We start from the raw sequence: 22956 nt of genomic DNA on the forward strand, positions 1-22956 counted from the left end.
GGTGATGCTTGCACAGGTTGTCCAGGTCAGTTCTCGGGCTCTGGGGAATGTCTGAGCAAACACAGAGAAGTTCACATGCACTTGCTGGAGAGCTGACTGTGTGTGAAATGATAGAAACAGCCCTCTGTGCAGATTCTTCTTACAGAACCTACAGTTAAGGGGGCTATCCAGGAAGGCTTCAAGGAGGAGGTGGAGTGGGAGGTGGATATCGACCAGATGATAAGCACTTGATGTGAAGCATGGTGCAGGCGGCAGAAGCTGAGTGAAGCCCTTTGTGCTGTGACGAGGGGCCTGGCTCAGGGTCAGCACCTGGGGGGGACTCCTGGCCCAGCCGCCCTCAGCCCTTCTACTCGGTCCTCTCCCCGGGACATGCTCAGACAGTGGGTGCAACACTGCCCACCCTGCAGGACCGTGACTGCCAAGGGTGCTACTGCTTCTCCCTGCCCTCTGGGCCCACCCTGGGAAGGCGGGCAAGGGGCCCCAGCCAGAGGGCTCGAGGCACTGAGCTGGCCCTAGAGGACACGGGCCCTCCCCACCCGCTCATCTGCAGTGATGCTCTGTGGGCGGCGTTTGGGAAGGCTTCTCAGCTATCGCAGGAATGTATACTCTGCCTTCACTGCCTTCTCTCTCCTTCTGAGCGGGCCCCCTCCCCCTCCTACAGGCTCCCTTTCCCATTCAGCTACCCAGATTGCTTCGATGGTCCTACTCCCTGTTCTTCTCAGGAGAATGTTCTCCCATCATTCTGAACTGGGAAGGAGTTTATGATTCAAAGCACTTACGCTCTGGGGGTTCATTTTCAAAGACAGTGCCAGAGACAGGTTTATTCACAGGAATACATCACTAAGGGAGAATTTGGGAGCCTTGAAATGTAAGTTTGCTGGTTTTTTCTCTTTTTTTTTTAACCAACAGCCCTTACTCTGCGCCTGCTTAATTCATTCTTTTATTCCAGTAACATGCACTGAGCTCCTTCTGCACGCGAGATGCCAATCTGGATGGTGAGGGCTCAAAGGTGAAGGATCCCCATCACTGCCTAGTGCGGGAGATAGAGACGCAAACATAGCCCGGACCTGGGAAGAACTGTCCTCAAAGACCTTCCTGCTCATGTTCAAGGCACCCACTTGAATAGCAGCATTTGCTGATTCAAACGGCTTCCTATCTGCTCCCTACAACAGTTCCCTCAAGGACTCTCACGGATGCTTCTAGACTCATGCTTGAAATTAATAAAGCCGTATGTCAATGTATATTTTAGAACGCACACACTTTCTAACTTGGCCTGGACTTCCCCCAGCTCACGTCCAAGGGGAAGACCTGACCGCAGCCGTTCTGAGCACTCCCTGGCCTGGATTTTCTTTGTGGTCTTATTTGGAGTTTTCCAGACTGATCGTTTGGACCTGCTCCTTCTCCCATGGCTCCTGTTTGAATATACAGTTTATGAGTCAGTTGCTTTTTCTGCCTCTCTTGATCCTCTGGTTATATATGGTAACTCCTGACTTCCCCTCCAACCGTGTTAATAATAAATAACACACTTTACCACACCACGACACACGACACAACTATAGAGAGCAAAATATGGCCTGTGCTGAATTATTCAGTGGGTGAATAATACCACAAAGCACATCACATAATCCGGGCGTGGAGAGCTGCCCACCGCCATGATGTTCTTTCCACAGCGACAGGAGACACCACCCCCCACCCCCCCCCACCCCACCCCCCACCCCGCCCAGCCCTGCAAATCTGCTGCCAGGAACTGTCCTACCCATTATGAAGACGGCAGAAGCTACTCCTAAACCGAGGTAAAAGAAAGAAAGAAAGAGAGAGAGAGGAAGAAAGGAAGAAAAGAAGAAAGAAAAAAGAAAGGAAGGAAGGTAGGAAGGTAGATCTCCAACATATGGTTCAGTTCTAATGACATTAACCATGATTCCCACACCTGCGAACTACGCACGTTACGGTTTCTCACATGTGTAATGGAACTTTGGGGGTCAACCCGAAATGGCGATCTGACATTGGAACTGTCCCAGAAGTTGGGCTGTGTGCTCATCACATTTGTTCCGTGACGGAGGTGGGGCTGGGTCAAATGGCTGCTCCCCAGAAGAAAAAGCTCAGCTGGTGACCAGGCTGGAGAAAGGGCGGCTTAGTTCGAAAACCGAATGGTTAGAAGCCAGTGGTGGCTCTGACTCGGGGGAATCCTGGGTGACAGGGAACGGGGCCGGGGGTTGGGGGGGTCTGTCCAGGGTCACTGGGAGTGGGGAGAGAATAAAAGGGAGGGGAAGGGAAGAAGGGAGTAGTGAAGAAAGGAGGTGGGAGGGAAGCAGGAACTAGGGAGCAAGAAAGGGCAGCAGGAAGAAAGAGGGGAGAAGAGGTCAACGGAGAGGTAGAGAAACCAGCAACACAAGGCAGAGAGAGAAGGAGTGGGAAAGTCTGCCAGCAACAGGAAAAGGGGCAAGTAGAGCTATTGCAGGGCGCTCCCCGCAGAGGCGGCTCCCAGGGGCCTGTCCCGTCTTGCTCAGGGGATTAGCATCTTCAGCCAAACCCCTGCGGCAGTTCTTCAGAGAGTCCGTCCCAGGAAGGCAGACTCCTGCGGGCTTACCTAGACCACCCCCCGTCTGGGTGGGCTAATCACGCAGAAGAAAGGCCAACTCCGGAGGTGCAACACTTAGAAGGGACAACTCTGGACACCCCGCTCTTCCCGGGTGACATCCCAGGGGCCCAGCGGCTGGCTGGGCTCCAGCACACATATATGGAAAGAACTGGCCAGGATAAGACCCGGATCCCCGAGACTGGCCCACACCCTAAGTCCTGTCTGTGAACACTGCCCCTGCTAACATTCTTCTGACATTGGAACCCCATCCTTAGTTTTTCAAAGCACCGAACAGAATCATACACATGGGAGGGGTCCCTGAAAAACACATTCCTTCTCTTCTGTGTCTTCTGTGAGGTCAGTTTAATGTTTCAGTGTCAAAATTAACAGCAACAAAAACTCAGGCCACTTTCCCAGGGAACCAGACCTGAGAGTCAGTGCATCCTAAGAAATGCAAAAATTAAGGGACGGAACAACTTAATTGGCCCCTGGAAACCCTTAGCTGGCAAGTTCCAGCCACACCCAGAGAAAGCATTCTGCCTTGTTGGAAAGACTTCCCCCGGCTGCCCTCCCCGCCTTGAGTGTCCCCCAGTGGAGCACCCTGCATTTCATGCATCCAACAAACCCCGAGCTCCTGGGTTTACAGAGTGCCCTGCGTTACTGTTCTCACGCCCAACCCGACAGCAGAGCAGTAAGGGAAAACCACGCTATGGTCTGAATGTCAAATCTCAGCATTTGACATTGAGGGAATGGTTCTTCCCTAGCCAAGGTCAGCCCCGCCTGGGGGCAGAGTAGGAACAGCTCGTGCAGTGGGACATCCAAGGAGCAGATCCCATGCCCCACGCCCACCCCGGATGCCACCCACACACACACCTACACACAGCTGCAGGCCGGCCTCCAAAACCCCTTCAGCAGGGACGGAGCAAAAGCCCCGACTTCCAAGGAAAGCTTGAGACCCACACTCTGCACCCCTTCCAGTTCCCCGCTCCCTGACTGAGAGGGGCCAGGGCATCCCTGCCGTGCTATGGTTGGGTCCTAGCCCTCAGCCCTCATGTCAGAGGAGACAAGGTGGGATTCCAAAACGCAGTGAGCTTTGAGCCTGTTTCTTCCCTGAGGGTAGTTCTGGGGGTGGACTGCAGGGCAGGGGCTATGAGGCCACCTGGGGACGGGGTTACCCCCCTCCCAGGACATTCACTGGGGTCTGTACCTGGAGCTGGAGTCACTGCCGCTCTGCACTGCTGGGTCGTCCGTGACATTAAAGAGCCCCGTCCAATTGGCCAGTGGGTCGCCACTCTGCCAGCCAAACTGGAGGCCTCTGGCAAGAAAACGAGGCAGTTGGTACTCAAGGCTCACATACTGGATGAAACCCATCTAACCACAGAGCCTCTTGCTGCTGTTGTGCCGAGGGACACATCGCCCTGATCACACCTTTACTGGAGATAAAGCAGATGCCCACCCACGAGGGGGATTGTCATAAACCACAGCCCTGTATCGTATTCTCTGCTCACTTATATCCGTGCCCTCCTTCCGCCTCCCCCAGCAGAGCTGAGGTTACACGCTGTAAACACAGGGAAACTGAGGCTTAGCGAGGTCAAGTTCCTATGTGGTACGTTCTTCAACCCTCCCCCTACCACGCTGGAGACTTAGACCCAAAGAACTGTCACTCGCCAGCACTTGGCTGTTCTCAGAGGCCACACTGCAAAGCTTTTAATGAAATCCGGCTCTCCGAGGCATAAGGATACACCTCCTGGTTGGAGATGAGGGACTCAACACCCATGGTCATCTCTGCTCCATCCCCAGCCCTGCCTACAGTGATAGCAAAGGAATAAATAAGGATATGAGCATGGAGAGGAGGCGACGGAAGGAGGGGCCAGCAACAAGCCCACAGAAGATGAAGAGCACATGGGTAACTAATTCCCCCAGACCCGAGAGAGTGGAGCCTGGCTGTTTATGGGGCAATCTATTCCCCGTGCACAACTCAAGAAGGCTCTGAAATTGGGGGCCTGGGGCCACCGAGGGCAGGAGTGCAGAGCTGAGCTGTGCCCCCCAGTCTCTACTGTCTGATGCCAGGAGCACCTCCTTCCCCACCTTCCCACTGGGACGATCGCAAATCTCTGCAGAGGTTACCACGTATCCCCGGGGCAGGGGGTGCCCCCAGCTGAGAACCACTGTCCTAAGACAGTGCCCACCTCACAGAGCTCCAGTGAACCTTCTGGAGACTAGCTTGCCCTGAAGTATGAACAGGCAATGAAAGGCCACCAACCAGCACGTGAGAAAACCTTAAATTTCAAAGTCAGAGAACAAAAGAAACAGCCAAAAAAAAAAAAAAAAAAAAATGGGGGGTGGAAAGGAGGTAAACTCAGGGGAATAGAGACAAATGAAGGAGAAACAAATTTTTAATAAAACTCTTGATAATAAATAGCCTCTAAGCTGAGGGGAGGGGACGGCGATGGATGTTGGAGCTGCTGTCCCGTCAACCCAGAGCTGCCACTATCAAGTCCAGTGACCTGAGGCAAATCTGCCTAACTCTCTGGCATCTTTCAAGCGAGGAACGCTGTCTAGGATGTCCCCAGGGTCCTTGATCAAAGTATCAGGGAGGTGAGCTCTCTCCCCGATGCCAATCCAGATCCCTCCATGGGCGTCTAGGTCGTCCCAGTGTTTAAGTGCGTCCATGAGTTCTAAGTGGGAACACTGTGCAGACCAAATGTGCCATGTTGCATGCTGGATGCAGTCTGGGGACCCCCACCCCCGCCCCTGCCCCTGGGGGCCTCTGCCCACAGAGGGAGACAGTGTGCCTCATCTGTCGCAGCTCAGGAGACGTCCTGGATCCCATCCCAGGAGTCTGCTGCCCGCAGCACACCTGAGGGCCTTCTGTCCTGGGGGCTGGCTCAGGTACAACAGACCAGCTCAGCACCGCGGGGGGTGCCCACAGAGGCAGCCCCAGGGGGGTGCGGTCCCCGGAGCCTGTGACCACCCCTTTCCCAGCCCCTCGCCCACTGGCAAAGCCAGCAATAGGACTGTAAATGCCCGACCTGCTATTATTGCCAGGACAACCTTGAGTTGACTCCATGGGGAAAAAAATAATAAAAGAAGAAAGTCATTCAGAAAACACCAGTACTTAACTTTTGTGGGAGGATAATCTATTGAATTATTTATTCCCTCCCCCTTTCCATGAAGGGAGCTGGGCTTTTTATCCTCTTACTTTAGGGCCCTGTGGGTTGTGGGGGCTGAAAGCTTCCCGGCTCCCTGAAGAAACTGTGCTAGGCGTCCAGGAGGGGAAGTCACGGCCTTCTGGTCTAGGAGGGGGGCAGAAGATGCCTCAAGGCCAGGAAGCCTGCCTCCTGCTTTGGGGCTCCCCCACCACATCTCCCTCTAAACAGACAGCAGGACCTTAGAAAGACCACAGCGTGGGGCACCCCCGGATGCTGGACCCACGGCTCCAGGAGTCTCCGGAGAGCAGTGAGCAGACTGACTAAGGCCGGTGTGGCCCTGGGAGCCCCCGACTGCACTGTTCTCCACAAACCTGGAGCGGTGGGGGTAAGGTATGGATGGAAGGCCCTTTGGGGATGATAGATTCAGTTTCCCACCAGCTGGTGGATAAGGCTCAATTAAAAGAAGAGAAGGAAACAAACTCTTCCTTTCACACCACGTTTGTGAAATCAAAGGTATGACTCCTTTTCCATCAATCATCAGCAAGTCGCTTGTGTCGTACCTCACAGCTGACTGAGAATATGTTTCCTTTATCTCCAAGCTATTTTTATTTTATTATATAGGCAGATATATTTCAAATATTTATTATGTTATTCTGTATTTATCAAACAGCCCTGCCAGGCTGGGTGCCAGGCTTCAACAACAAACCAGCCGAAAAAGGCTCTGCCCGGATGACAATCGCTACCAAAGGGAGACAGATACAGTGACAATAAGCCAACAGGTGACACGATGTTTAGTGTGTCGGGTGTGGACAGTGCTGTGGGAAAAATAAAGGGTGGCAACGGGGATAAGGAGTTCGGGGTGGTGAGGGCACTAGTCCACACTGGGTGGTCGGGGGGCCTCTCTGAGGAGGTGACATGGAGCAGGACGGGAAGTGGGTGATGAGGCAACAGGTGGCTCCCGAGGAAGAATGTTCCAGAACCAACACTTGTGGTGGCCCCGAGGGGTGTGATGGCTTCTTCTGGGGCTGGCAAGAGGGTCTGTGTAGTTGGGGCTGAGTGAGTCAGGGCAGGTGACAGGGCCTGGGCTCAGAGAAGCAGCGTCACATTTCTGCGCTCCCTCAAAGTCATCTAAGAGGGAGGTGGGACCATGGCATCTTCTGAGGAGCCAAGAACTCCACTGGGCCACCTGGCAGCCTGCGAGGGCTAGGCCCTCCCCCACCTTCCACCGCTCTGGGTCTCCAGAAGGAGCTGGTCAGAAGCTGCCAGGACCTTCCCATCCAGATCCAAGCGGAAGTGCCTGCCAGCTGGGAAGCCTTTTCAGTGGGATTAATGGGCATAATTATCAGGTTCCACATACTCCTTTGCCTGTCCCCATTCCTGACACACCAGTGACTCATGGTATTTCTCTGTGAAGGGCTGGATGGTAACATTCTCCCCAGAAAAACCTCGGGGGGAAAGGGAAGTAGATTCATCCCCAGGGTACACCTATGGGGGTTTTCATTTGGGGCAACAGAAAAGCTGCTGCAGGTGGGGCTTGCTGAGGGGGGGAGGGGCTGTACTCCCCAGAGGCCCTGCCCAGAGGTGGCAGAGGGCTGGACTCCTTGAGAGCCCCCAGGCCTGGAATGCATGGCCTCAGGGAGCAGATAGAGGCTCCTGGATTCTAAGACCGTCCACTGCCCAGCAGAGGCCTCTGGCTAAGGAACGGCTGGGCCAGGCCCAGGGGTCTCAGTACTGACAGTGCTCGGGCAGGGACGGGGGTTGGGGGTGGTACACACGGGGACACCCAGCCATGGGAGGGGTCCAGAGAGAGAGAAACCGGACAAGCTCCAGGCATAATTCTGAGACCACCTTGCCACCCCCCATTTAGGCCCCGCAGAGGAGTCTGGGCCCCCCAGGCCTACACCCAAACATTGTGCTCCCTGGGCTGATGCTCTAGACCACCCCTTCCAAGAGCTGCTGTAGGAGGAGCGTAGGGTGAGGGAGGGGTTGGGGGTACACCCACAACCTTCCAGCTGTCCTCTGGCACTCAGGCCTCCAATGGCAGACCACAGTGAACAGAGTGGGGACCCCCTGCCTCCTTGGAGGGCAGTGGAACAATGAGGACCCATGGGGGTCCCTTCAAACGCTCATGAATTCATTCACTCCAACTCCTCTCTTACGAGCTCCCACTAATTCAATCTTCTTCATCTTATGACACGTCCCAGATTCTCCGAGGTTAGCAGCCCACACTCTCCCCCAACCCTGGGGAGCCCCCTCCAGCTGAACTGCTCCAGTCATTTCGTGCACCAGCCTTTGTTCCTGCACATTCCTACAGCTCTTAGGGGTTGAATTATGTTTCTCCAAACTTCCTGTGTTGAAGTCCTCCCCCACCCCAGTCCCTGTGAGACAGGGTCACTGCAGAGGTAATTCATTAAATTAGGATGAGGTCATGCCGAAGTGGGGTGGGCCCCTAACCCAATACGACTGACTGGCGTCTTTATAAAAAGAGGAAATCTGGACACGGTAAGAACCCACATGAAGATGAAGCCAAGGAATGCCAGAGATCACAGGCAAACCAGTAGAAGCCACAGAAGAGGCATGGAACAGACTCTCCCTCATCCCCTCAGCAGGAACCGACCCTGCTGACACTTTCGCCCCAGATGTCTGGCCTCCAGAACTATGTGACAGCAACTCTCAGTTGAAGCCACCCAGTTCGTGGTACTGTTACAGCAGCCCTGACCATACACTTGGGGTCCCCCGCTAACCCTCCGAAGTGAGACCTTACTCTCCCTTCAAGATTCCATTCAGATGCTCAGCCCTGGCCCATGGTTTCCAGCTTGGCTCTGTGGGGCACTGGGGGACCCTTTGTGACTCTGTAGAGGAGGGAAGGGACATGGCAGAGGGTGGGGTTGAGGAAGAGGCACCCGGGTGGGAAGGACTGAAGCCCCCACTCTGTGCCAAACAAGCACCCTCCTTTCTCCATGTAAGAGGCTTCCACATCATCTGAGGCCCTGGGGGTCTCTCCGTGCCCGAACCCCAGCCTACCTGGCACTTAGTATACAGCAGAGTTTCATACGTCTTGGCAACCAGAGACTAGAGCAGTACTATCCAATAGAAATACGCCAGGAGCCACAGATGTCATCTAGAATGTTCTGATAGCCACATCATAAAAAAATTAAAATAAAAATATCAAATGCATCATAAAATTCCATAGAACGAGCTACACACAGACACACAAATGAGTGCATGTAAAACTAGTATAATCTGAGTAAGGCTGATGGATTGTATCGATGTGGATTTCCTGGTTATAATATTGTACTATAATTGTGCAAGATGTTAGCATCTGGGAAACAGGAGTAGGGTACGCAGATTCTCTCTGTATAATTTCTTACAACTGTATGTGAATCTACAATTCTCAAAAAGTAAAAAAAAAAAAAAAAAATTTGAGGGGCGCCTGGGTGGCTCAGTGGGTTAAGCCTCTGCCTTTGGCTCCGGTCATGATCTCAGGGTCCTAGGATCGAGCCCCGCATCGGGCTTTCTGCTTAGTGGGAAGCCTGCTTCCCCCTCTCTCTCTGCCTGCCTCTCTGCCTACCTGTGATCTCTGTCAAATAAATAAATAAAGTCTTTTTTTAAAAAGTTGAAATGAATTTTAATAATATATTCTTATTAACCTCATACATCTAAAATACTGTCATTTCAATATATAATAATTTAAAAACTAATGGGATAGGTCACATCTTTTTTCATATTATGTCTTTGAAATCTATTTTTTAGAAAGATTTTATTTATTTGACAGAGAGAGCAAGCACAAGCAGGGAGACCAGCAGGTGGAGAGGGAGAAGCAGTCTCTCTGCTGAGCAAGGAGCCCGATGTGGGACTCAATCCTAGGACCCTGGATTATGACAGAAGCCAAAGGCACACGTTTAACTGACTGAGCCACCCAGGATCCCCTATGTCTTTGAAATCCAGTATGTATTTTACACTTACAGCACGTCTTAGTTTAGACTAGTCACATTTCCAGGATTCGATAGCCACACATGGCGAGTGGCTATTATATTGAACACCATTGGTACATGCTTGATGAACAAACGAATGAATGAATGAATGAATGAATGAAACAACCAACCAACTACTCAACCTTAAGCAAGAGGAGGCTGAGACTGGACGTGCGGAACGGCACCTCCACCAGCTGGAGGCCCCGGGAGTGGGAACATCAGCTCTGCAAGCCCTGGTGGGCGAAGAAGACCCAGAGTAATGAACTTGTGTCAGGACAGCAACCCAGCCTGACACTGAAGAAAGAGAAAACACTGGGGGAGTCCTTGAGTCCTTCTGGAGGGTTGCAGCTTATTTCTGGGGAAAGAGCAGTGTTGGTCCCAGAAATACTTGATCCTCAGCCTGATGGGCTGGGGAAGCATGGAAAACTGGTTTACTGGGGGACCAAGGAGAGGCTTGGGATCCTTTGCTCAGAGGCTCAGCAGGAGCAACACAGATCAGATACCATCTCAGGCTGGAGCAAGCACAGATGCATTTGATTCTCCCAATAACCTTGGCACCCCCAATGCATGGTGTCCCACCCACATCTCCTGGCTTACCAGCCTCATTCCCATCTCCCATCTCTGCAGGACCCATGGATCCCTCACAAAGAGGACTGGCAAAGTCTGGCCCAAGCCTTTGTGCTGAAGGGCCCGCCCCGCTCATCAGAGCTGGGAAAAAACAACTAACCTCCCACTCACCCTCTCACATTACAGAACACTAAACTGGGACCAGAGAGGGCCATCCGCCTCACAGAGCACCAGAGAATAAAAGGAAATTCAAAAGCCTTCTGTGACTTCCATCCCCTGTACCTGCAGTCTTAACACCCCAGCCTGTCCCCTAGAATCACCCCCTGAAATACACTAGCTCCCCAAAGCCCACATTAGGTCCCGCCAGACTACCCATCAGTCTGCGGTCTCCTTTGAACCCTACAAGCTTTATCGCCTATACCACACAACTGCAAGTTCATTGGTACAGTTTGACATATTTTTCAGGTTTGTCTCTTTCTGTGTGCTCTAAGCTCCTTAAGAACATGTATCGCATCTAATAATTCCTTATCACGTCCCCTTATCCCCTCCCAGTACGAAGCTGAGTGCACATTTAATTGATGTTTGACAATTATTAGGAGAAGTTTAGGGGTTCCTTTAAAAAAAAAGGTATTTGTTTATTTATTATTCATTCATTCATTTAGAGAGAGCTGGAGTGGGTAGCAGAGAGAGAGGGACAAGCAGACTCATGGAGCCCGAAGCGGGGCTCCATCTCACGACCCTAAGCTCATGACCTGAGCGGAAATCACGAGCCAGATGCCCAACTGCTTGCATTGCCCAAGCGCCACGAGCAGTTCCCTTTGTGTGCGGCCATTTGTCCAGCAATTAATGTCAGGCACTGTGCTAGGTCCTGGGAATGCAGAGATGGATAAAACATCTCTTTTAAGGGTCTCGCAGGCTATGTGACCTTATACAAGCTACTCACTTCTCTGAGTGAGTTTTAAAGGAGGATGATTGTATCTGTTTCACAGGACTCCTGTAAGGGTCACATGAAACAATCCTCACTGAGGATTATCTCCTTAGGTCGGAGGCTGGCTCATGAACACTTAAGGAATGTTAATAATCCGTATTATTACCTGATGGATCCTTCACCTGTGTGTGGTAGGGAGGGGGCAGGGGTCCCTACACATAGGGTTAAGGCCCAAACTTGAGAAGTTGTGGATGAGAAGGTATTAGAGGAGAAGTGAGTGGGCCTGGATAAGTCACAGAAGAGATGCTAAGTCCTTTAAGAGGTGCAATTTGCCTGATAAGTAGGGATGTCAAAAAGAAAAGAATGGAACTGAGGGGGGGTGGGGAGAAGAGTGAGAGGTCAGCACTGCATCCCTGGGGGTCGTCTGGGAAAGGGAGAGGCAGCTGACAGAAGACTAAGTGCAGCCTGGGCACACAGCAGGTCAGGGCCGGGACTGGACTGAGGCGAGCAAGGCTCCCAAGGGCCGAAACTAAAGGTGGCCCTTACCCCTCAGACTCACACGGGTGCAGGGCACACCCGTGAGCGGGAGGCCTCCTTGAGTCCTGTCCCCTGGGTGCCAGGCTTCCCTCACCCTAATCCCAGGCCTGCATCAGATTCTCAAGGCAAGCTTGCTCTGATCAGCAAAACAAGAAGGTCATCCCGCCGGCCCAGCACACACCCCGGTGCCAGTCGGCTCAGCATCCCTTCTCCTCTCTGAGGGACCACCCATTCCCACCAGGTCCCCGCATGGCACTCGTCCCCTCCAGAAGGGGAAGGTGGATAGACCTTCCCGCCCCTGCTGTCCCAGCTCCTGTGCTGTGCCTGTTCCTCAGGGCAGTCGAACAGGAGGGCTGGTTTGCAAGGAGAGCCTTCGCATGCAACTTCAGATAAAGCCTGGAGTCAGGCTGTGCTTTTCCTTGACCCAGTTTCATATCCTCAGGTCTCAGGGCTGCACCAGCCACGTGCAGGCAGCCCAGACGGGCACCCTCCGAGCACAGGAGAGAGCAAGGCTGGAGGGAAGGCAGCATAGAGGAGAGCCTGCTCTACAAAAGGCAGGATGAAATAGACCCAGCCTCGGCTCCTGTGTGGTTGGAGAAATCTTCCTTAACCATTAAGGAGATGGAATTAGTAACTTACAGTCTTCCCACTAGGAAAACATTAGGTGTGGATGGCTGTACAGGCAAGTTCTATCAAACATTCAAAGAATAGATGATCTCAGACCTGCATAAATCATCCCACAGAATGAAGAGGGAATATTCCCAACTCCTTTTACAAGACTGGTTTTAAGACCAGAGACTGCATTCTACAAGAAAATGAGATGCTGATATTATTCACTAAAATGAGATACAATATCTTACATAAAAATACTGGCCAACAAAATCTCACATCATAGAAAATAAATAATACACCATGAACAAGCTAGGGTTAGCTCCCAAATTATAAGTTGGACATCTATTAATGTAACTTATCACATCAAAAATTACAGGCAAAAAACTACATATCACCCGATAGAGGTAGAAAAAGCATCTGATAAAATGAATATCCAAACACGGTAACACAAGTAAACAAAACTTGTTAGCATACTCCAGAAGGGAGTCTTAATCTCTTAGAGGTTATCTATAAAATACAAACAAAAACAAAAGAAAATTTTTAGCAGATATATTCAATGGGGATCCTTGTACCATAATTCTCCTTAAAATCAGGTTTAATCATACACCATACAAAAAATAACTCAAAATGGAGCAAAGACCTCAACATAAGAGCTGAAGTTATAAAACTCTTAGAAGAGGGTGGTTGGGTTATGGACATTGGGGAGGGTATGTGCTATGGTGAGTGCTGTGAAGTGTGTAAACCTGGCGATTCACAGACCTGTACCCCTGGGGCTAATAATACATTATATGTTAATAAAAAAGGGGCACCTGGGTGGCTCAGTGGGTTAGGCCTCTGCCTTCAGCTCGGGTCATGATCCCAGAGTCCTGGATCGAGCCCCGCATCACGCTCTCCGCTCAGCAGGGAGCTCGCTTTCCCCTCTCTCTCTCTGCCTGCCTCTCTGCCTACTTGTGATCTCTCTGTCAAATAAATAAATAAATCTTTTTTTTAAATGTTAAAAAATAATAAAAAATTTAAAAACCTCTTAGAAGAAAACACAGGGATAAATCTTTGTGACACTGGGCAGTGTACATAGGCTGTGATTTAACGGATACAACACTTAAAGCACAAGGAACCAACAGCAGCAACAACTATATATACACAGACATACATATACATGAATTAGAATTCATCAAAATTAAAAATTTTCAAAGGATATCATCAAAAAAGTAAAAAGACAACCCCTAGAATAAGAGAAATGTTTTGCAAATCTTATTCTCATAAGGGACTTATATTAGAAGCTATGAAGAACTCCCACAATTCAATCAAAGGAAGACGAAACATCTATTTTAAAAATGGGCAAAGGATGTGAATAGACATGTCTCCAAAGAAAACATACAAATGGCCCATAAGCACATGAAAGTACGTTTTATATCATTAGTCATCAGAGAAATACAAAATCAAACCCACAACGGAAAACTACTTCAAAACCATAAAGATGGCTATGACCAAAAAGATAACAATGAGCATTTTCAAAAATATTGAAAAGCTGGAAACTTCATGTACCTCTTTGAGGGAGCATAAAATGGCAAAACCACTTTCGAAAGGAGTGTGGCAACTGGAAAAGTATGTGGCAATCAAGTGGTAAAACACAGAGTTACCATATGACAGAACAATTCCACTTGTAGGTATATACCAAAGAAAAATGAAAATGCATGTCCGTATGGAAACCTGGACACAAATGCCCATCACAGCATTATTCATAACAGTGAAAACAAAAACTCAATTTCTGGGGCGCCTGGGTGGCTTGGTGGGTTAAAGCCTCTGCCTTCAGCTCGGCCTCTGCCTCTGCCTCCAGGGTCCTGGGATCGAGCCCCACATGGGGCTCTCTGCTCAGCGGGAAGCCTGCTTCCTCCTCTCTCTCTGCCTGCCTCTCTGCCTACTTGTGATCTCTGTCAAATAAATAAATAAAATCTTTAAAAAAAAAAACAAACAAACCAATTTCCATCACTGAAGAACAGACCTACAAAATATGGTATATTTATAAATGGAACATTATCCATCGACAAAAAGAAATAAAGTATTGGGCACCTGGGTGGCTTAGTCCATTAAGTAGCCAACTCTTGATTTCAGCTCGGGTCATGACCTCAGGGTCTTGAGATCAAGCCCCACATCAGGCTCCACATTTAGCACAGAGTCTGCTGGAGAGTCTCTGCCCCTCCCCTTGCCCACGTTCATGTGCTCTTTCTTTATCTCAAATAAATAAATAAATATTTTTTTTAAAAAAAAGGAAGGTTAGTACTGACACATGCCATAACATGGATGAGCCTTGGAAACCTTATGCTTAATGAGAGCTGACAGTCATATTGGACCACGTCTCATATGATTCCATTTGCATAAAATGTCCAGAACAGACGAAGTTATAGAGACAGACGATGCATTAGTGTTTGTATATCCCTACAGCTAGAAGTGGGAGTACTGGGGGATGATGGTTAAGGAGTCTAGTTTCTTTTTGGGGTAATGAAAATGTTCTAAAATTGACTGTGATGATGGGTACACAGTGATGTGACTATACCAAAAGTCATTTAATTGTACACTTTAAATGGGCAAATTATATTTGGAGAAATCTATTTTAAAAGAAAGTTAAAGGGGTGCCTGGGTGGCTCAGTGGATTAAAGCTTCTGCCTTTGGCTCAGGTCATGATCTCAGGGTCCTGGGATCGAGCTCTGTATCAGGCTCTCTGCTCAGTGGGGAGCCTCTTCCCCCTCTCTCTCTGCCTGCCCCTCTGCCTACTTGTATCAAATAAATCTCTCTGTATCAAATAAATAAATAAAATCTTTTTTTAAAAAAAGAAAGTTAAAAAAGAAAACAAAAATCAGAACTAAGGCCAGGATATTCATTATGACATTTTTATTGAACCTTATATCAAAGGTCCTCACCAGCTCAATAAGACAAGAAAAATAATTAAGGTACAGGTTGCAATAAAAGGAAAAAAGTCTATGCAGAAATCCCAGAAGACTCTCCAGATAAATTATTGTCATTATGTATACATTATCCAGGTTGCTCTTTATAAGATCAAAACATAAGAAAATAAAATTTATTTCTATATACTAGCTACAAATGCTATACAAATTCTGTATGTACTATATATGTATATATACTTTAGTATATGTATTTGTATATATACTATATATAAATGTTTCAAAAATACAATTTTTAAAAATAAATTTTTACAATAGCAGTAAAAGCTATGTAGCCTGAAATAAGCCTAGCAATGTTCAAATTGTTTATGAAGAATTATAAAATTTCACTGAAAGACATAAAAAGAGGACATGCAAGGCCCATGCCTATCTTGTCTTCCTCTGAGATTAAGTTTAAAAGGCAGGTTGATATCAGATTGTAAAAAAATAAAATAAAATAAAATCTACAAGGACTTTTATTTCTAACTAAAGGAGAAACAACCACAAAACAGGAAAAAAAAAACAACTACTGCCCTTTCCCTGCCCCTCTGTTAAAGTGTAAGTACTTTTAGTCCTCAGCACTCTAGGGACAAAAGTTTATGTGAAGATTTTAGCACTAACAAAGGAGCCTGGGGGCAGTGGAGGGCTTAAAGGAAGAGGGTACCATTTCCATGGCTCTGATTCTAGAAAATCCTTTTGACCCATCACTCCCCCAGATCTGTCCTTACCCACACAGCCAAATCTGGAAAGGTCTTATCCTACCTGATCCCTCTGCAGTGTGTGTCACAGGGGACCACTCTCTGCCTGACACCATCATCCCTTGGTTTCCTCAACATCTGTTCCCCTCTACCTCTCTGCAGCCTCAATTTCCAGAGACAGCTCTCCTCTCTGGACCCTTAGATGCGGGGATTCCTTAAGGCTCTCCACTGTACCCTGACCTTCTTCATCCCTCACTCTGCTCTCTCCTGGGTGATCTCATCCAACCTCATCGTGGAACCAGTGCTTTTCTAACAAAGTGTTTCCAACCAACAAGTTATAAAATCAACTTGGTGGTTTACCCCCAGAATTTTTTTAAACTTTTGTATTGCGGGGAAATAGACATAACAGAAATTTACCACTTTCACTATTTTTAAGTCTACAGCTCAGTGGCATTAAGTGTAGCCAATCTGTTATGCAGGCATCACCACCATCCATCTCCAAAACTTTGTCATCTTCCCAAACTGAAACCCTGTACCCACTGAACACTAACTCCCACCCTACCTCCAGCCCCTGCAACCACCATTCTACTTTCTGTCCCTATGAATTGACTAATCTAGGTGCTTCGTATAGTAGAACCATACACTGTCTGTCATTTTGTGCCAGCTTTATTTCAGCATCACATCTTCAGGATGCATCCATGTTGGGGGAAAAAAAAAGATTCATCCGTTATGTATCAGATTTCCCTTCCTTTTAAAGGCCGGATTTATTTTTCAAATGAAGTGGAATAGAAAATATGAAAGCACGTTTCTTATAAGAAGGTCAAATGTTGTTTCACAGAATGGCTGTTTCAAATGGATGTGTATGTCCATGTGTTCTAGATCACTGGGTGTAACATAGTTCTTATGGCGGCTAACAATTATAAAAGTTGGGAAAACACTGATTTTGGTGGTGACTAAGTAATCTCCATTGCTAGCCTGGCTCTTCTCCGCCCACAGTTCCGGAGCTCATTTCCAAGGAGCTGCTGGATAGCTCCCTGTCAGCTCCTTGCAGTGAGTTTCCTAACAGATCCAGACTCAAATTTGTTACCCTCTTTCCTCCAGACATGCTTCTTCACACATTCTCCTTGATTCTCCATAATCAGACCCTGTCTGCCTCACCTTGCCCCCAGGTACACAGCTGTGATATCTGAGTTATGTTGAATTACTTAGCTCTCCCTTGAACTTGGCTATCCTCATTCAAGCTGGCTCTCATCCCCCTTCCATCCCCTTCCCCCATGCCTACGAGTCATTTTCCTTTCTTTAGGACTCATTTCAAATGCCTCCATGCACCTTGAAGCCATCCTAATCCACTCTGGGTCCCTCCGGATTTCTGGAAGCCCTTGCTCACACCTCCAATTTGGCTTATGTTTGTATTACGTGGCTTTCCGTCTTCCTAGCAGACCGCAAGCTCCCCGGAGACCCTGGACTGTGTCGGCCTGCCACACCACTGTCCTCAGCACTTAGCATGGTGTTCAGCATAAAGCAAATCTTCATTAAGTATGTGCTCAATCAAGTACGGATAGGAGGAAGCCAAGAAGATCAACGACAAACTTCACAGCTTTGTCTCATGCGCTTTCTTCCCAGTCCACAGAGACACTATGTCCCCTGAGCCACCTGCACTGCCCACCTTCTCCCCTCCTGAGTACCGGGAGTGTTTGCAACGTGGGCCCCCAGAGTCCCGATTGCTCCAACGGGCATCCCCAGAAGTGGCGACCACACAGCACAGACAGAGACCAGGGGTCCAAGGGAAGAACACATACCGACTCACATCCCCCACTCCCTTCTGGTGAAGTCTGGCCCGAATTCTCCCTGAAATAGCCTGTCATCTCTGTGCTCCTGAGCTCTCTGTGAGGTGGCAAACAATGGAGGCTTTGCTGAATACATCATCAACCAACTCCGCTCGGCACAGAAGCGAAGAATGGCAGCCTTCGGGAATCCCCAAGGTCTAAAGTAGATGCCTTCTGCACCAGAGTCTCCTCACTTTGGACCAGGCTGTCACAAGAGCCTCCCAGGCTTTCCCCATCACTAACCTCTTCTTACAGAGCCTGAATAGCCTTCCTCCCCAGAGGCTTTTATCCCATCATTACCCTACTCAAAGACCACATGCGACTCCCAACATATATCTGTCCCCGTTCTCCACATTCTCTCTTTTGCCAGCTGGATCCGTTTCTTCACTGTGTCTTCCAGTTACCAGGGGCACACGTGGGCAAACAGGTGCATGTGCACACACCCCTCCGTGTGCACATGTGTGCACACACACACCCAACTTTCAATCATTTCTTCATTATCCTGTATTTATTGAGAGTTTACTATGTACCCGGCACCATGTTTGGTGCTCAGCGTGCAGGTGGGACCCAAGCGTGGAGGATCCTGCCTCGTGGAGGTTTTGGTTCAGAGCGGGGTTCCTCCGCGTCAGTCCTATTGTTATTTGGGGCTGGGCAATGCTTTCCTGGGGGAAGCAGATGATACAGTTGTAGGATCCTTAACAGCAGCCCTGGCCTCTCCCTGCAAGATGCCAGCAGCTTTCTCCTTTCCCAGGGTGACAACCAAAAATGTTTCCAGGTACTGCCTGGGGGTAACACTGCTCTCCCTTGAGAACTATGGGTCTAGAGCAGCAGGGGGAGCTTGCTAGGAGCCCTGTGGGGACTTGGTAACAAGCACAAACTGGACCCACCCCCAGAGAGTCCGATCCTGAGCCAAGCACCTGGGCTCAGCGGCCCCTGCAGGTGATTCTCATGAGGTGTCCCAAGACCTGTTTGGGGAACACTCAAGTGGGAGGTATTCCTAGACTGGACACAGACCAATAATCACACCCAGTTGGCTCATTACAATTGAGTGGGTGGTCCGGGCTTGGGAGAGCGGAAGGGAGGCCGTGCCCCATCTCTGCACGTTTGCTTACACACTCTTTAGCTCTGGCTGTGCATGCCCCGCCCCCAGACACACACCTAAATTTCACCCTTCCTACATGGACCCACTCCGGTTCTGCCTCCTCTAGGCAGTGTTCCCTAACTACTCCAGCCCATTCATACGTCCTTCCTCAGACAGGTTAACATTCACTACTTAACTAGCTCATCTGTCGCCATTTGTTTCCCCAAAGAGACCTCAGGCCTCCTGAACACCAGGACCACACCATCTGCTTCTCCACAGACCCTCAGAGCATCCTTCCCGGATCAAGTACAGACCAGTTTTGCTTGCTTGACTGGACTGAACCCATGTCCCTGGAGTGAGGCCCCAGAGGTGGCATCTGAGATTCAGGGAGTCAGGATCTCGGTGTGAGGGGGGGATGGGACCAGCATGCCCGCTGAACTCTGGGTGGCTCGCACAGCCACCCAAGACCAGGGAGGGTGTGGTAGAGCAAGCGGTTAGGAGTTGAGCTGGCGCTGACCATGAGCACGGATGTTTTCTCACTGTTGACCAGGCAGCATGGATCCCAGCAGGCCCAGCAGTACTGAGTAAGTGCCAACGGGGCCCAGGAACCCAGAGTGGGCCTGCTGAGGAGGAAACAAGTGCAGCAGGTGGAGGCCAACGGGGCAGAAGCAGGCCATCTGGGGCCCCGCCAGTCCTTGCATGGGCTTATCTTGGAGGGGCAGTAGGAGCCAGAAGGGGAGGCAGACCCAAGCCAACCAGGGGACTCTGAAAATGTCCTTTAAAACCAGCAGCACAGTGCAGAGCTCATCAGCTGCCTTCCATGGGGGAAGAATGCTGTCTGGGGAGGTGGGGGGGGCTGTGCTTGGCTGGTTAAATGCAAATGTCCCAGGCAAGGAGCCTCATACTTCCCAGCACGGGGACAGGGACAGGGACAGGGACAGGGAAGGGAGTAGCCTTAACGGCAGCAAAGAACAAACCTCCAGGCGAAAGGAGAGCTAGGCTACTTCCAAAAGGGGCTCCGATGTGGGAGCATCCTAGGGTCAGCGCTCTCCCCTCTGGAGCTAGGCAGAGTAGCCCGAAGCATTTCTCCTGGCCAGCAGAAGGAACTGGCTGGCATTTTCACACACGCAGGGACCCAGGCTGTGACACATCCTCCTACTGTTCTAGTCGGCGGGTGGATGGGGTAGGCTGGGAAGAGAGCCCAACGAGGGGAGAGTTAACTTCGTCTGCCGCTCTGACCTTCTGTGTAAGGATGAGAAAGAACCATCTGCTGTAGGAGAATCAGGTTGTGTTTCACACGCGCAGTGGTTACCGGTTTATGAAAACCGACGATTCCAGTCACGGTCCCAGCCCATTATCACTCCCCACCTAACCTGCCGCTTTTCCCCCAGGAGCCTCCCCCCCCCCCCCCGCCCCCAGAAGTTCAGGACTCAGGGTAATCCTGTTCGGTTTTGAGCCCTCCACACCAGGGAGCCTCCTCTCCAACCAAACGGCCATGGCGCCGTCGATTTGGGGGACACCGATCTGATTCCTGTGGCCCCTCGGGGCATTCGGATGGATTCGTCATCGGCGTGGCCACTCGGAATTCCACTGTCCCCCATTTTCACAAGAGAACAAAGTTGTTGGGCCCCTCCGGCCCACGCAGGGCAGGCGCTCTCCTGCCGCTGGGAGGAGAGATGCGCTTCGGAGCGCCAGGACCCAAACCCAAAGCGGCGGTGCTCGCGGCCAGGTGCCCAACCCGAGCCCCTGACTCCGGGGACGCCCGGGCCGACGCTGCTGCCGCCTCCTGCGGACTGGCCCGAGAGCTCCCTGCACCCCTACCCGCGCTCAGACTTTCTTACCTCTTGATGTAGTTTCTGCCGTACAAGATCTGTTGCAGCAAGGTCACCAAGGCGAAGGCGCAGATGAAAATGAAGAGCAAAGTTCGGTTCCCCAACAAGTCCCGGTTAGCCGAGGGGTCCGCGTAGCGCATCCTGGCGGCCGCTCGCGCACGGCGGGGCGCGGCGGGCGCCGGACGCCGGGGGGCCCCGGCAATCACGCGCGGGGTTTCGGGGCCCCGGCGGGGCGCGCGATCGACCAGGTGCCTCTCGGCGCTGTTAGCCGGGCGGGGGACTTGGCGGAGCAAAGTTTCCGCCTGGCGGGTCGGGCGCAGGGGGCATCCGAGCGTGACCGGCGCCGGGGCGGCGGGCAGGGCAGAGCTGGTCGCGGGGAGCTCGGCCGCAGCCCGGGGCCTTCCCTCCGGACGCCTCTACCTCTGGGCGCCCGTGCCGGCAGCCGCCGATTTCCCTGCGGAGAGGCGACTCCAGGTGCCCCGGGCCCGGGGCGGCCCCTCCCCGCCGAGGTGACGACCAATGGGGAGCGGGGCCGGATACCGTCCGCTGGTGCACCCGAGAGCGCGGCGCACCGCCCCCTCCGGTCGGGCTCCGCGGTCGCCCCGCGCCGTGCCCGGGCCGGGCCGGCCACGTCCGATCCCAGGGCCAGCAGCTAGGCAGCGCGAAGGTTGGCCTTCAGTTCTGCAGATGGGAGGTGGGGGAACCAAACACCCGGACAGGCTGGCGAATGACTGGCGGGCGGTGGAGAGGGGGAGGGGTGGAGCGGAAAACGCCAGGTTTGAATCGTGGAATTAAAAAAGGGGGCAGGAAGGGGAAGGCGCGGCTGCGAAGCTGGGCATGCTGGAAGGGAGCGTTTGCTTGCGGCGCGCCGGGTACTGAGTCACCGCGGTGGCCACGTCCTCGCGCTCGGGAGGTTTCTCCGGAGAAAGCGGAGCAAGGTCAGCGGGCAACCCTTCAAGGACGGGCGCGCGCGGCTCCTGCATGCTGATGGCCTGCGGGGCTGCCCGCCTGCGCTCCGGGCACCCAACTCCTGCAGGGAGTAAAATTCAGAGGCTCTACACCCCAGGCACAGGCCTCCTTCCTCTCCCCAGCTGCAGCCCGCGGCTGTTCCTCAAAGACCTGGTTGTCACCGAGACCTTGTCTCGTCACTGGGACCTTGTCTCATCCTCGGAACCGCTCATAAATCTTAGGTCAGGCAGCCGGCCGCCTTAGGGTACCACGGTCCCCCAAAGCTTGAGTAAGTCAGCAAGTCTGGAAAGGCTGGTGCTTCAGAGGGCACAGAAAGACAACGCCGAAGTCGTGCCGCTTCAGAAATCCAAGCCCCTAGATGGGCTCCCCTTTTCCTAATCCCCCTCACCTCCCTACCCCGGCCCTGCAAGCCAAGAGCCAGCCCTGTCACCTTGACCCTGCAGTCTCCCACGTCCTGGAAAGTCACGTGCCCACAGAGTCCTTAGTCCTCCTGGATGATTTCAGGTCGCCCCTTCCCAGGGCCCTTCAGCCACTGGGGACGTTCTGGAGTCAGGGTGAGGATTCAGCTCCCAAATAGATGGAAACTCTAGTCGCAGCAAGAAAAAATGGCTTTAGTGACGGACCTCCAGTGCTCTGCACTTACCCTTTAGTACTTTGCTCTGCAGCTGGAAAGAGCAAGGAACAGGATGGCAGATCTCATGATCAGGGATTCACCAATAAGCTTGGAACTGGTTTTAATGCACAAGGTGGCAGCGGACCATGGGCTGTCAAGAGTTTATGTACCAAATAATATCTGTGAGGTCAATTAAATAAAGAACACAAACATTTAGATGGCCCATTATTATAATAATCCCCTTATTTATTTGGTGTCTTACTCATCAAAATAGTGCTTGCTTTTGCATATTAATTGATTTAGCACCTGCTAGCCTCTAACTAACCCTCTTTACAATCAAAAGGATCAAAGGTCTAGTTGCCCAAAGTAACTCACCTAGCAAGAAGTGTTTGGAATGGGAGTGTGGCATTTGCTCCCACAGAGGCGGGGGGGGGGGGGGGGGGGGGGGGCTCTATGGGTGGGGGCCAGTACTCTGCCCCACCCCACTTCACCCTTGGCTTAGAGTTCCACTCTTGCTGTCTTTAACCTCTTAATAATTTTGAACTAGGAGGCCCTGCATTTTGCTTTCCACTGGGACACACAGATTATGTGGTGGGTCCCACACAGTGGTCCAAATTGACAGAGTCTAATTTTTCACTTAGTTCGCCCTC

The 22956-nt window shown here is 51.2% G+C and overlaps 1 protein-coding gene across 2 annotated transcripts in view; it reads right to left on the bottom strand.

Annotated features, from left to right (window-relative positions):
• The window catches only part of ST8SIA5 (ST8 alpha-N-acetyl-neuraminide alpha-2,8-sialyltransferase 5), a 55916-nt gene extending 33226 nt beyond the window's left edge, over positions 1 to 22690 (bottom strand). Inside the window, exons 1-2 of one of the 2 annotated variants that reach the window (XM_046025174.1) lie at positions 20734 to 22690; positions 3786 to 3893 (exon numbers count right to left, since the gene is read on the bottom strand). In XM_046025174.1, coding sequence (XP_045881130.1) covers positions 3786 to 3893; positions 20734 to 20864 — 239 coding nt within the window. In that variant the 5' untranslated portion in view covers positions 20865 to 22690. The remainder of the gene's footprint in view (positions 1 to 3785; positions 3894 to 20733) is intronic. The other variant, XM_046025175.1, reaches the window with a different exon arrangement.
• Positions 22691 to 22956: the final 266 nt, after the last annotated feature.

The sequence above is a fragment of the Meles meles genome, chromosome 12 (assembly GCF_922984935.1).
Source record: "Meles meles chromosome 12, mMelMel3.1 paternal haplotype, whole genome shotgun sequence".
Lineage (NCBI taxonomy): Eukaryota > Metazoa > Chordata > Mammalia > Carnivora > Mustelidae > Meles > Meles meles.